Genomic DNA, 13625 nt, shown 5'->3' with positions numbered 1-13625 from the left:
CTTTTAAGCACTGAACACTGCTGCCAGGTGGGGCTGTAACTAGGCAATAGGTTGAGAAGTTCTTTGGAAAAACAGATGTGTAATCACACAACTGCTTAATTTCCCTTTCCTTGGGAAAGGAGACAAATTCAGGTCAGGAAGGCTCATGAAAATATTGCTTTGCCTTCTTCAGTTTCAGAACACAAATAATTGGGAGGAAATATGAACAGACATGACAGCAAAAAAACCCCACTGCCTGCACATAGCCTTTAGCTGCTTCTTGGCTGAGCAAAACCCCTGGCACATGAAAAGCTGTTTCAATACCTCAAGCTTTTTTCTCACCCTGTTATTCCTTCACTCTTTTTTGCAGCTGAAGGAGAAGAAATCCCAAGAGGTCACTGGGACCCCATACACCCATGAGAATTGTTTAAATATGTGAGTGAATAACCATCTAAAAGGGTTATTCACCTTATTCTCCTGCTACTCTGCATTTCCTAAACCTGTGTGGGAGGGTCTTTAACTGATGCTGCTGCTTCTAAGTATCAAACATTGCTCTAAACAAAGTTTTCCACTCATTTTCAACAGTTTCTTAAACATTTGCACACAGAAAAAAATACTGGAAAACTGCAGATCCAGAAGAATTTTTTAATTTAAAAAAAAAAAAAGGGGGGGGGGGTGCATTTCATCAGATGCAAATTATTTGAGAAGCCTTTTCTAGCCTGGAGGCCATATTACAGAGATCAACCTGAAGTTCAAACCATTACTTGAAAAACCCCATGAACTCAGGGGTTTGAGCTGAAAATTCACTCATGATCCAATAAAATAAAGCAAGCCATCATTCTTTCTGAATGGAAACTTAAATACAGTGTTTTCTTACAAGCTCACTGCTCCAAGATGATAGCTTTCATTTCCTTTGATGCAAAGAGCAGCTCTTTCACTGTCATTCTCCAGAGCTTCAATGATTCACACTTTGGGTTTTTCCCACTGAATTGGAGCTTTAAGAAGCCAGAAAACTGGGTGCTTTTCCCATCAATAAGCAGCTGTAAAGTCAGGTGCTTCGGTACCCAGAAGTGGGACTGCTCTTCCAGGTAGGCAGAAAGAAACCCAAAAAGCCACTCTACAACTTTCCAATGAATAATACAGCTCCTTTCATCAGGTTTCAGTCTGAAGTGGCACCAAGGTCAGCAATCCCACACCAACCCAGGAAGCCTCCTCACACACCTCACCGAGATTCGCCGTGCGCTGCCGGGGCCATGGGCTTCCATGAAGATGTTTTCAGTCCTCAAATAAAAAGCTCTGGTGAAATCTTTGGTTCCAAAGGTTGCTGCTGCTCCTCTACCATTGTCAGGAATGGAAAAAAATTGTCAGCCAGAGTTTCCTGCTTTCTTGGAGGTGGGGAGTTGAAAGGATGGCTCAGCCTGAAGCTAAGATGCGTTAAGCTGCTTGCTTAAAAAGGGGAAAAAAGGGCAAGTGAATCAGTCTGAAATTCAGGGAGAGAAAGATCTGGTTTGGGGTCTCTGAAATAGCCAGTTTTATAGGAGAAGGGAAGTGAATTGGGGAAGTAAAACTATCTGTGCCCAAGAACACTGGGACAGCCTACAAAATAACCCCCCTTCCTTTCCAGTGTGCTTTATTCTATGAGACCCTATGAGGAAGGGCTGAGGGAGCTGGGGGTGTTGAGGCTGGAGAAGAGGAGGCTCAGGGGAGACCTCATCACTCTCTCCAACTCCCTGAAAGGAGGTTGGAGCCAGGGGGGGGGTTGGTTTCTTTTCCCAGGCAACTCTCAGCAAGACAAGAGGGCAGGGTCTCAAGTTGTGCCAGGGGAGGTTTAGGTTGGAGATTAGAAAGAATTTCTTTCTGGAGAGGGTGATCAGGCATTGGAATGGGCTGCCCAGGGAAGTAGTGGATTCTCCGTGTCTGGAGATCTTTCCAAAGAGCCTGGATGTGGCACTCAGTGCCATGGGCTGGGAACCACGGGGGGAGTGGATCAAGGGTTGGACTTGATGAGCTCTGAGGTCCCTTCCAACCCAGTCGATTCTATGATTCCATGATTCTGTGATTCTATCATGTAGGCACTTCACTCAGTTTTCAGGCTTATTTTTCCTTTACAAAAGGTCACAAACAGAGCAAGGAGATCAAGAATAAATATGGCCAACCTAGAAGGAACAACAAGAAGTGCCTTTGCTACCCAGTGTTTGGACTCCTGAGTATATTAAATCCTGCAGTGAAACTGCTTACAAGACAAGTGGCAGTCTTACACTTTACAAAAGTTACTCTATTTAATCCAACTTACTGCTTCCACCTTTCCCTGGCTGAATCTCCAGTTCACCTCAATTAGGAATCTGTACATTTCCCAAAGCACTGGAGGAAAAATCTCTTTTTAAGTGAATTCTACATAGGAATAGCTATGGGAAAAAATATCAACAATAAAACAATTAACAGAATCAAAAGGGGCAAAAATATGTTGAAAGTACCAATTATGTCACATTAACATTTTAGAGTTAAGAGTCATCACTGCTCCCATTCTCCATGAAGGGGAAGCAATAAACACAGAGAGTAGTCAGAAGATTAAAATCATGACTGTGGAGGGGTAAATTTCCTTACAATTATTTTTCCCAGTTACAAGATTCTCTAATGCACAAAAAATGAAGGAGAAAGTGAAGAAGCTACATCTGAACTAACAAAATCTCTCTCCTTCTCTGACTTGAAATCAGCCACTGAGCTGGATTGCTTAGACAGGTCGTGGGGCCAATTCCATGAAAATCTAAAACATAGATCATTACCCAGCTCACCAAGCCTGGCTGGGAGCACAGAGGCTCTGGGACCATCTTACCAAGGTAAGAACCTGTCCCACTTCTCAGGATGCCCTGTTCCAGTTCTTAGGATGCCCTGTTCAGTGCCTTTCCAAAACATATCTGTAGATGCAGTAGCTTCTGCTCTGCAGCCACTGTAATTTCACAGAGCCCTATTTAAAACATGTCATTCAGACTTGGAATAATCCCCCCTGAGTCTTTAGTAAGCTGATTAACAGAAATTTCATTATTCTGTTAGGATTTTATTAGAAGTCCTGCACTGCTTACGTTATCTGTAAGAAATCAAGAGGAAGCTGATGTAATGGTTGTACTTTGAGATATTTATAACCTTCCCTGGGAAGGTAACTCCTTGCTGCCCAGAGCTGATTCAGTCATAAAAGATGCTCCAAGTGGCTTTAGCCAGAAGGCATCCAGAGTTTTGAATCTGCAGTCACAAAACAAAACATAATTCTCTAGAAAAGACAGGCAGGTTTTAACAAGGTGAAGCCACAGAGTAGATTCTTACTTAAAATCAGTTTCGGTTCACAGAAAGCAACCAGCTCCAGGTGAAATCTGCCTGCTTAAATTCAGACAAAACAGTTTTTGCCATGTTAGAGCACTATGAAACTGGAGGAGCACCAATTTAATTTAAAAAAAGATCCTCCATGGTAACATTTTCAGTAAGAGGAACATCTTCCAGCTGATGCTCAAGCCACTGGTGCTACACAGACACTCACGTTCTTTTTCTTCTGGGGTGGGGAAAAAAAGCATCAGGAACAAATGTTGATATTTCTCTGTTTTCCAGTGCTTTTTCCTACTCTACCAGGTGAGAAAAGAGAATTAAACGATGTCTGTAAACAGGTGTGTTGAGAAGAAACAAAGCAAAACTCCCTCCCCCAAACTCACTCCTCATTGCCATGTGTGTAACACTGCTTTATGCACCCACCCCCTCCCTTCTTTTTTTTCTTTATTTTTTTAAAAGCAGAGGTCAGCTCCCCATTCTCACAGCAAACTGTAATTTATCTGCTTCACTGAGGGTGGAAATAGCAAGGTTTTTCTTCTGGTGTTTTGTCTCCATGTTCTTCTTCTGGAAACTGGCAGCTGCAAGTCTCTTCTCTATGGTGTGACAGTTGTGGAGCCCCCAGCAGCCCAGGGAAGTCATGTTCCAGATCTGCAGTGAGAATAAGCAAAAAGCACAAAAAAAGCACAAAATACAAGAGGTCTTCATCCATTTCAGCTGCCCATCCCCTTTACCAAGGCAGGTGACAGGATATGACAAAGGTTAGACACTGCACCTTAGCAAAACCAAGTAACCCACCCAAAAAATCACAGAGTGAACCCATAATTACTCTATTTATTCAACTTGATTTATTCAACTCTATTGAGTCCATTCTGACCCTGGGTCAATGGTCACATTGTTCTCCACTGAAAAGCTACAGAGAAGTCCACAAAGGTGTCCCTACCCACAGCTGTCTGGTATTTTTCTTTCTTCAGTGAGCATATGCAGAAATGCAGGAGGAAGGTCAGCAAGATGAGAACAAACACAGCCACTGCAGTAAGGATGGCCAGGATGGTGGGATATGGAGAGTCAGTTCTAACAGGAGCTGCCATTAAATAGATTTAATAAAGATTAGGAAATCACATGCCCAGACTACTGGTAAAGGAAAAGCAGTTCTTCCAAGAAAAAACAGAGATTAAATCCCTCCATGGAAAATAATCTGCCAAGGAAAAAAAACAGTATTGGCAATGGTGTTGGTGTAAATACCAGCTGGTACTGACAATGAAACTGAGATGTTCCAATTCAAGGGTGCAATAAATCACTGGAGTAAGAAGCATTGATGCAAAAAACCACATCCCTAATCTCTTCACTGCTCAGCATCTCTGTCTTGCAGCTTTGTCTTGGTTTTCACATTATGGGGCAATTTGGTTTCAAGGTTTCCCTGCAGAGCCCTACAGCCAGCCAAGTTTTCACAGTTTTGTCAGCCTCAAAGAAGTTGAAAGCACCACCTCCTTGCAGTTTGTCTCAGCAGAACTAACAATTTCTCTGAATGAAGGGCCCAGACCTAAAAGGCACCAGTTCATTGTGGGGATAAAGCTGGGGGAAAAAGCAGGAGCAGTGCAGCTTGCTGTCTTCAAGACATTCAGTACCTGCAAATCCTGTACCCACTTGGTCCTGTCCAACTTGATCCACCAGAAGACATGAGATTTCAATGCTGGGCAAAGTGGACTCAACCAATATTTGCAAAGGAACTAAGATTGTTCTTCTAAGAAAGCAGTTCAAGAGAAAACCCTGATCATTTGCCAAATAAATGTGCTCTGTTTAAGGACAATCATTGGGTTTTTCTCTAGTTTTACTACTGAGAGTGCTTTAATGGTGGAATCTTTGCCCAGGTCAAGAATTGGTTGATTGTGTTATTGTAATTTTGCAGTAATTTTTGAAGCAAATTTTCATGACAGCAAACTCTGGATGAAAACTGTGCAGCAAGTCACCAGCTGAAGAAGGGCAGAGAAATAGGCTCAAAGAAACAAATGACTGTGAGAAGGTACCTTGCTCCACATCTTTAGGAAGGGAACCACACACTGCATTATGTGTACTGTTGCCCTGCTGGATTGTCAGAAAGCCAGAACTTTCACAGCTGAAAGAAGAATGAGAGTCACATTTAGAATGTTCCTGCCTTTCCCTTCAGTCCTCTCTGCCTTTTCTCTTGGCTCTCTTTCTTCCTCCCCTCCACTCTCTCCACAGCTTGTCTCCTCCTTTTCTTTTTATAGCAATGCAAGTAAAATTATGGTTGTTCTTCAACAAGATAACACTGTACCATCTTCGTTTATTTGCATTTTTTTTCAGTCTCTTTGTTTCAAGTAGCATCCAAATTTGAAATGATTTTGCATCAGTTTGAGCTGGACTTGAACAAACAGCAGTTTGTTTAAAATTCTGCTTTGAGACCAAACATTTATAAAGCCAAAGGAGAGAGAAATATCATGTATTGCTGAATTTACAAAAAATCAATCATCAGTGATCTCAACTTTAAGTCCATTTTATTTTCTAATTTAAATATTAATCATTTGAGAATTCTATCCTGCATACTTCCAAAAAAGGAAAGTACCAGTAGATACATACTCAGTCCAGTTTCGGCACCAGCCATTCTTCATGTCAGAGTAAGTTCCAATCTCACATGGTTTACATTCAAATGTGAAGTCTAAAATGCCTAAAAGAGAAGAGAAGATGAATTATCAGTGGTCAGTGCTTTTATTGGAAGTTGGGGATACAGCAGATGAGAGCACAATGCATTCCTTTCTATACTTTCTGCATTATGAACCATCTCCCTGGAGAAACACTGAAGCAGTTATTGCCTCCTCTACAGAAAAGTAAAAGTGCAAGTCTGAGCATGAAACTGCAAGTCTCAAATGCAGGAAGAGCTGTAAAACAGGGAAGAAGGGGTGTTAGGCACAGAGGCCAACAGCAGGAATGCCATTTCACTCTGCACCATGCACCTTCCCAAAAGCAGGTGATAATAAAGGGAAGGGAAGGGAAGTGTCTGCTGGGATTGAACTCTGCCCTTTGGAGTCATTTGAGTCTCTGTAGTTACCATGCTTAACCAGCTGCTCCCCCTCTGCACAGTCAGGCAGTTTTTGGCAGAAGAGACATGAGTGATCAATACAGCTGTATCCCTGACGACATTTGCAGTCCTGGTCTTCAGTATTTTGACAGATGCTGTTGTCTCCTGTCAAGGAAAAAGAGGTTAGACTTGCCCTTGTCACAGAGGCCAGAAATTAACTTAACCATTAATCTTACTGGCTGACATATTTCTGTTGTGAACTTTGCTTGCACTCTGAAAACATAACCTCTAATCCTGAGAGGCTCCAGGGTTTGGATGATTGATCAAATATACTGATCCCAAGAGTAAACAGAACCAAGCAGCTCTTCAGTCAGCTGGAAAGCAGAAAAGCACTGTTCAGCCAGGAAGCTGTGAAACCTTAAAGGAAAAAACACAACCAAACACCAAACCAGAGGGAAAAGCTGCCTGGTTGGATGCTGTGCTTACATGCCCACAGTGAGCAGCAAAGATTATTTCCTTAGGTTGGTGACAGAATGTACAGGGCCACCAGGGAACTGCCCACATCTTCCTCTGACCACTTTTCTCTTTTTACTGGCCCTCAAAGTTTGGTGAATTTCTCAGGGCAAAGAGAAGAGGAAGGGGCACTCCTTGCTTGTACAAACAAGCTCTATGTTCCCTACTGCTCAGCTCTGGTTAATGTTGTGGTCAGCACTAAATTAGGAAGAATAGTATGACTGTCCCTGGGACCATGGAATCACCTGGATTGTCCTTCAGTCTAACAGCCAGAGAAATGTCACCCACTAAGTCCTTTTGCACCTCTAGAGGCTTCATTTGACCTAAAGTTACAGGCAAGTGAGATGCCATTACCATCTTGCCACCAACCTAAGCCCAGGCAAGGACAGAGGTTAGAACAGGCTACTGGAAGCAATGTTCACCCAAGATCTTGTTTGTCCCTTTATTCCTGGGACAAGCCCAGGTCAGTGACATGGAGGGACTGTCCTATTCTTCAGGACATCAAATTGCAAAGGACAGCCTTGCAGGGAGCAGCTGCAGTCTGAATGGCAGAGGCAAACTGAAACCATGAGCAAGGGCTCAGCCCCTGAGTTAAGCGAACACCTTCTTGCCTTGTGAGCAAAACCAACCCACAGAAACTCAGCATTTCCCTTTCTCTTCCCTACTGCTGACTGACAGCTCTGAGTGTGTTATAAATCTCACACATGGGGTCACTCTGAACCTGGGAGCTAAGGCACAGGATGAATTCAGGGGGCAGGAGGGAAGTTTTTGCCATTTTGTTCTGCCTAGACACTTACTCAAAACACCTTTACACACCCTCCCCCTCCTGCTCTCCACACCTGGTAACCCTGGCTGACACAAAACAATAGTGACAAACAGAAAGAGGACAGACACATCGTTCCCTTACCTGTGCTGGAGCTGCATTTGGGGCAGCATTTCTTTTCACCATTACCAATTATTCTCAGCTCACCACCCTGGCAGGGTGTTGCCAGAGTTTGCTGTGTCCATTGCCACAGGCACAGCACCAGCAGCAAGGAAGCTCCAGTCCTGAGGTGACCAACTTCACCTCTCTGTTCAGTCATGCCCCAAAACACCCTCAGGTAGGCTTCTATCAAGACTTGCCTGCAAAAGAACTCTTTCCCCTAACCCTGTGGGAAGGCACTGGTGCTTTTTGTGGCTGCACTCCTCCTCCTCCTTCTTCAGGGGCGGGGAGGTTTGAGTTTACATCATCACCATGTCAGAAGAGCAGGGCTCAGCAGCCAGGCACCACTGCCTCCATCAGGAGAGCAGCAGGTGAGAAGCATGATGTAGCATCCCACCATTTGATTTTCAAAGGACTTTGCAAGTTGATATCCCCAAAAATAAATTAATGGGAGTTAAATTAAAGTGTGAACTTCAGACTATTTCTTTGTGGCCTAGAGTTTCAATGAATTTAGAAACCTTCAAGGATTTCACTATCAGATTGCAACGTTTAGGAAGTCCACCCATCCACTCAGACTTTCTGATTCCAATTCTGTCAACTGTTTCCTTCATTCTGGATCAGAAAAGTCTTGAATTATTTTCCAGAGCTTGTTGTAACTCCATATGGATACCACAAAATCAAGAGAAAGAACACTGTCTTCCCCACAGGCTGCAAGATCAGCCCCAGAACCCAAACTGAAAGCAGTTGCAAGGGGCTCTTTAGAGACACACACAGCTCCTCTGATCCCCTGGGATTTAGGTAACAAAAGAAAGCTGCTCAGAAAAATTATACATGGGCACAGACAAGCTGCCTGTAATCAGCATCTACTGCTGGGTTTCACTTCCTAAATGTCTTGCCTTATGCAAACATACATGCAAACTTCCACCTCTGCTTTATGTGCAGAAATATTCCAACCCCCTCTCCTATTTCCACTGTACTCCAGGGTTTGCTTCTAGCCCTGTAGCTCATGGTTGCTTTTATGTATGCAGAGCAAAGCCAGCATTTAAAGTCCCTGGGTTTTATAAGTTAAAAATCTTTAGAAGTACATCAGGAGCAACAGACTTGGCCATGTCTATCAGAAATGACAAGGACAGTGTAGTGTCTGCAGAATAAGGAATGAGCCATTCCCCTGAAGCTCTGAGATGGACATGAACAGCCAGCACTGTCTAAATAATAAATATGAATATTAATCAGGCTTTTACTCAGCATCACAAACACAGCTGCAGAGAAGGGACCTCCAAAGGTCCTTCTGAGACAACAGGCAGGTGGTGGAGAAGAGAACTCTAAGCCTGGTTATTAGTGTATGTGGTATCTGACACCTGGTGTTTATCAGAATAGGAACTAATTATTTATTTCCTTCCATCATTTTTGAACATCATTGTTCTCTGAATTGGTCTCTACACATTTTCATTCTTGTTCAAGCACTGCAGTTGTGCACAGATACTGCCAGATGATGGAACATTTACAGTCAGATCACAGACAACAGCTGTACACACCAAGTCTAAATCTCTAAAGTCAGCAGTGACCTTTTAGAGACAACTTGGCTATCTGGCTTTAAAATCTTTGGGGTTTTTCTAAAGCTAACCTTACCTGGCTCTGATGTAAAGGTAGTGACATTTCAGCTGTCAAACTTTCTTGATCTTTCTGTGTGTGATGTCTGTCAGTGCTGCTGGGCTTCATGCTGCTCCTTGATCCATAAGAGCTTCCAGCTCTCTCTGCACCTACTGAACAAACACCCACCTCACTCATCCAGAAGCAACAGTTCTCCCTTCTCAACACCTGCCTGACTGGTGGTCTGGTTCAGCAGCAGCTACAGGATTAACTGGAGCAAATCTGTGACTTTTCAGAAATTAGGAATCCTTACAGTATTTATCCTTGCATACAAGCAGAGGTTCTGTGGCCTGCAGGGTTCCTTCAATGTGATAGAACAGAAGAAAAGATCTGTAAGATCTCCTAAGCTCTGCTCCCTCCTCTGAGCTACCTTGACCTGCACACACAACACTGGGAGTGCTCAAGGAGGAGATTTCAGGGAGAACCAGTGGATTCTTCCACCTGCTGCAGGGCACTAAGGGGGCAACTTGTCCCTCTGTCTTTAGGGAACACATTCCTGAGAAGATTTACAGGATGGGCTGTGAATTCTACTTTTGTCCACCTTGAGGATGCCCAGCTATGAGCTGAAAATTATACACACTGCCAGGAGCCTCACTTTATAGTTTTGGTTTTGTTTTGTTCAGCAAACTGAAGCCACAAGTTTTCCTCAGCTGTTCAAAGTGCTAACATTTTAGGAAGAAAAACAAAACAAACAAAAAATCCCACAACCAAGCAAAAAAACCCACCACAAACAAAAGAACATAACCACTTCTAAAACATAAGCAGTTCTTGCAAATCCAATGGCTTTACTGACATTCCTTGAACTTAATCACAGAATTGGCTGGGTTGGAAGGGAGCTCAGAGATCATCAAGTCCAACCCTTGCTCCACTCCCCCCGTGGTTCCCAGCCCATGGCACTCAGTGCCACATCCAGGCTCTTTGGAAAGATCTCCAGACACGGAGAATCCACTACTTCCCTGGGCAGCCCATTCCAATGCCTGATCACCCTCTCCAGAAATTCTTTCTAATATCTAACCTAAACTTCCCCTGGCACAACTTGAGACCCTGCCCTCTTGTCTTGTTGAAAGTCATCTGGCAAAAGAGCCCAACCTCCCCCTGGCTCCAACCTCCTTTCAGGGAGTTGTAGAGAGTTTACTAATGAAACACACAAATACATAATGTCACTGATGAGATAGCATTGCTACCAGGGAAAGGATTTGGTTTCCTAACATTTTGCTGATTTTCCATAGTGGAAAATGATTTCCCAGCCACACAATTCTACAAGTAAGAGGTTGTTCACAAGAAGTTTACCTAATTTCTATAAGTTAGTATTTGTTAGACCCCTGTACAAATTGCCTTCTGAGCTCCATCTCCTCTACCTGTCCCATCCCACTGCAAAAAACTCCATTCCTAGCTACAAGCTTCACATTCTGTTGTGCAGAACTTGTCTGTGCTCTTGAGAAGCAATTGTCATGGGGTGCAGGTGAGTGCTGCAGCAAGCCCAGGGTGATGCTGGAGGCAGAGGGGGCACAGGGACATCAGCTCCTCAGAGGGACACCATGAGGAGTGACAGCTCACAGAGGTTCACAAAGCTTAAGGACAAATAATTTCTCTGCAACCTGGAATTAGAAAATGAAACTTGTGTTTCAGCTCTGCTGACCCTCAGGCCACCAGACCCCTGCCCTAGCCTGGGGACACCTTGCTGACAGCCTGGCAAGACAATCCCAAGGGAGCAGAGACAGGTAGCAACAAAACTGCCATTTCAGAGAGGGAAACCAAACCAGACAGACACAAAACCCCCTGATGTTACCAAGCTGCACGTTTCCTTTTCAATTTAGCACCTGGCAGAGTGTGGGGGGGGGATCAGCAGATGTGACCTTTCTAAGTCTCTCATGGCAAACCTGAGTCATTCAGATGCACTTTGAAGTCAGAGGAGAATGTGAAAATGAAGGAGGATGAAGGATCTGGGGTAGCTACAGCAGCAGAAACTTGTCATGTTTTGTAGGGGAAAACCATAATTAAAAAAAAAAAAAAGAGGAGTGAATGTAAAAAGCATAAACTTACCAGATTTGTGCTTTATAAAAAATTATAACTACTGAAACATGAAATATATGGTAGCTACCAAGCCTGGAGTCTTGAAAGGAGTGTTCAAGAACTAAAAACACCAAGTTGATTTATATAATTTTTTTTCCAGCTGGGTTCTCAAACTCCATTTGTTCTTCTCCAAAACTGAATGCATGGACTCAAGAAACAAAACAAATCTTAAAAAGAATTGTGATAGCCTCACGTGTAAGAGCCAAGAAACGTTGTAGATAGAAATCTGAGGGGTTTTTTTTATGGGTTTCCTTCTGGGTTTTTTTGTAGCAATCTGACCTAACTGCTGTCTGTAGCTAATTACAAACCAGGTAAGGGACTGTCCATGTGGCCTGAAACTCATGGCTAGTGCAGCTGAAACTAATTTTTTCATGTAACAATGGCATTATTTTCACCCAGAAATACATAATTAGAGGAACTCTTAGTTCCTTTTACAGACAATCAAATTTTAGTGACATCATTCATGCAGTTGTTCTGCACGTGTTCAAGAGACTTCCTTCCTCAGGGCTCTATGGCAACCAAGATGCCTCTAAATTCCACCTCCTGTAGGTTTACCACATACCCTGTCAGTACAGCTCCCACTAAAACCAGAACTAGTGTTGGTGTGCAGAATAAAAGAAGAACTGACACCTCAGCTTACTGTACTTCACTGCAAAAAATTTCCTCTCTCTGCCAGCTCAGATGAAGCTGCACAACTGAACTCTGTCTCTCTCAAGTGCCTGAAAAAGGGGAAATCTGAACGGGTGAAAAACAGGAACTTGCTTTGTGACACAGGCCCAGCTTTGAGGAGGGAAAGTCATTTCTGGCATGGAGGGAGAGAAGCGTGGGCAGAAGGCAGCACCAAATTGATTCTCTGCCTATCTTTAACTACTTCCTGCCAAGTTAGTGAAGATTTGGACTAAAAAAAGAAAATCCAAGAGTTTTCCAGGGAAGAGTGCCAAGACTGAAGATGGCAATTAAATTCCTAATCCTTTCTTTAGAGTGAAACAGCAACATCAGTTTATTCAAACCAACAGTCAACCACCACCCAAAGCCTCCAAAAAACCCCAAATCAAATCATAAATACCACCAAGCCTAGCAAATGTTATTATGGTTTAAGTCTTCTGGTAGGATTATCTGTCTCAGCACAGCAACTGGATACAGCTCTGTGTGTGCAAGAGCACAAAAAAGCAGCAATTCCAGCCTGGGAGGAAGCTTGTTGCTGGGAGGACTGGGAGGCCTGGGAGGACTTGTTGCTGCAGGCCTTCAGCCACCCAGCACATTCAAGCATCTGTCTGCACTTTTCCAGGTGTTGTTGAGCAAATGCAACTTGCTCTCAGCTGCTCTACCTCTGCTGTGCACTTTCACTTCCAGTATCAGCTCCTCCTTTTGCCAGAGGGAAGCTGTGCCCCAGTCTGTAGGAATTCTCTGGTCAGGAGGCTGTAAGGAAGGCACAAGAACACAGTGCACCTGGGCCAGGGGGCAGAAAATGAGGAAGATTTGTGATGATGAGCTCACAGCACAGAGCAGCTCTGCTGCCCCAGCAGCACTTCTGTCAAAGCAGCAGCTCATCCCTTCCCCTGGGCTGTGTCCTCATCCTCTAAACTCTTCTGAAAGCTCCTCAGTTATCTGCACCTTGCTCAGTTCCACAGAAACACTCTGCTTGCTTTATCACCCTGAACATGCAGCCTACAAACCTGATAAGCATAATTTCTGAGAATTTTGGGGGTGTTTCCAGGTCTCTCAGATTCATCCATTACACTTTGCCATCCAATTCACTGAATTTAAAGGCCACAGCACACTTTTAGAAGACCACCACATCTCCAACAGGGGCTCTGTGGTTTTGAAGCTTTATCACCTTGAACATCCCAGCAACACTCAGGGCAGAACTGCTGCCAGGCCAGACTTCAAGAAAAAAACCCAACAAAAACACAACACTACAGATAAACTTCTCAAATTGCACAAAAAGCCACACAGCAGCACATGAAATCCAAGCTTTCAGGATGCCAATGAATCCCACAGGAATAAATTTCTGCTCATTAGTGCTCTCCAATTAAACAGATCATACATATGCAGCTAGCTGCTACCCCAATTTATTTCAAGAAGTCACTACCACACTTGGTATATAAAACAAATGTTTGTATACATTGTATATGCACT

General features: G+C 43.6%; 1 protein-coding gene across 1 annotated transcript; it reads right to left on the bottom strand.

Moving 5' to 3' along the window:
• Positions 1–2908: 2908 nt before the first annotated feature.
• TNFRSF18 (TNF receptor superfamily member 18) lies at positions 2909–8043 on the bottom strand. The gene is made up of 6 exons (XM_030463699.1): positions 7749–8043; positions 6359–6493; positions 5890–5977; positions 5319–5407; positions 4235–4375; positions 2909–3942 (listed from the first exon to the last, which is right to left on the bottom strand). The coding sequence occupies exons 1-6, from the start codon at positions 7921–7923 to the stop codon at positions 3800–3802; spliced, it is 771 nt and encodes a 256-aa protein (XP_030319559.1). The 5' UTR covers positions 7924–8043; the 3' UTR covers positions 2909–3799.
• Between the last annotated feature and the right edge of the window lie 5582 nt (positions 8044–13625).

Source organism: Calypte anna, chromosome 21, assembly GCF_003957555.1.
Source record: "Calypte anna isolate BGI_N300 chromosome 21, bCalAnn1_v1.p, whole genome shotgun sequence".
NCBI lineage: Eukaryota > Metazoa > Chordata > Aves > Apodiformes > Trochilidae > Calypte > Calypte anna.
The sequence above is the reverse complement of the archived record's forward strand: the minus strand, read 5'-3'. Positions and strand labels throughout refer to the sequence as shown.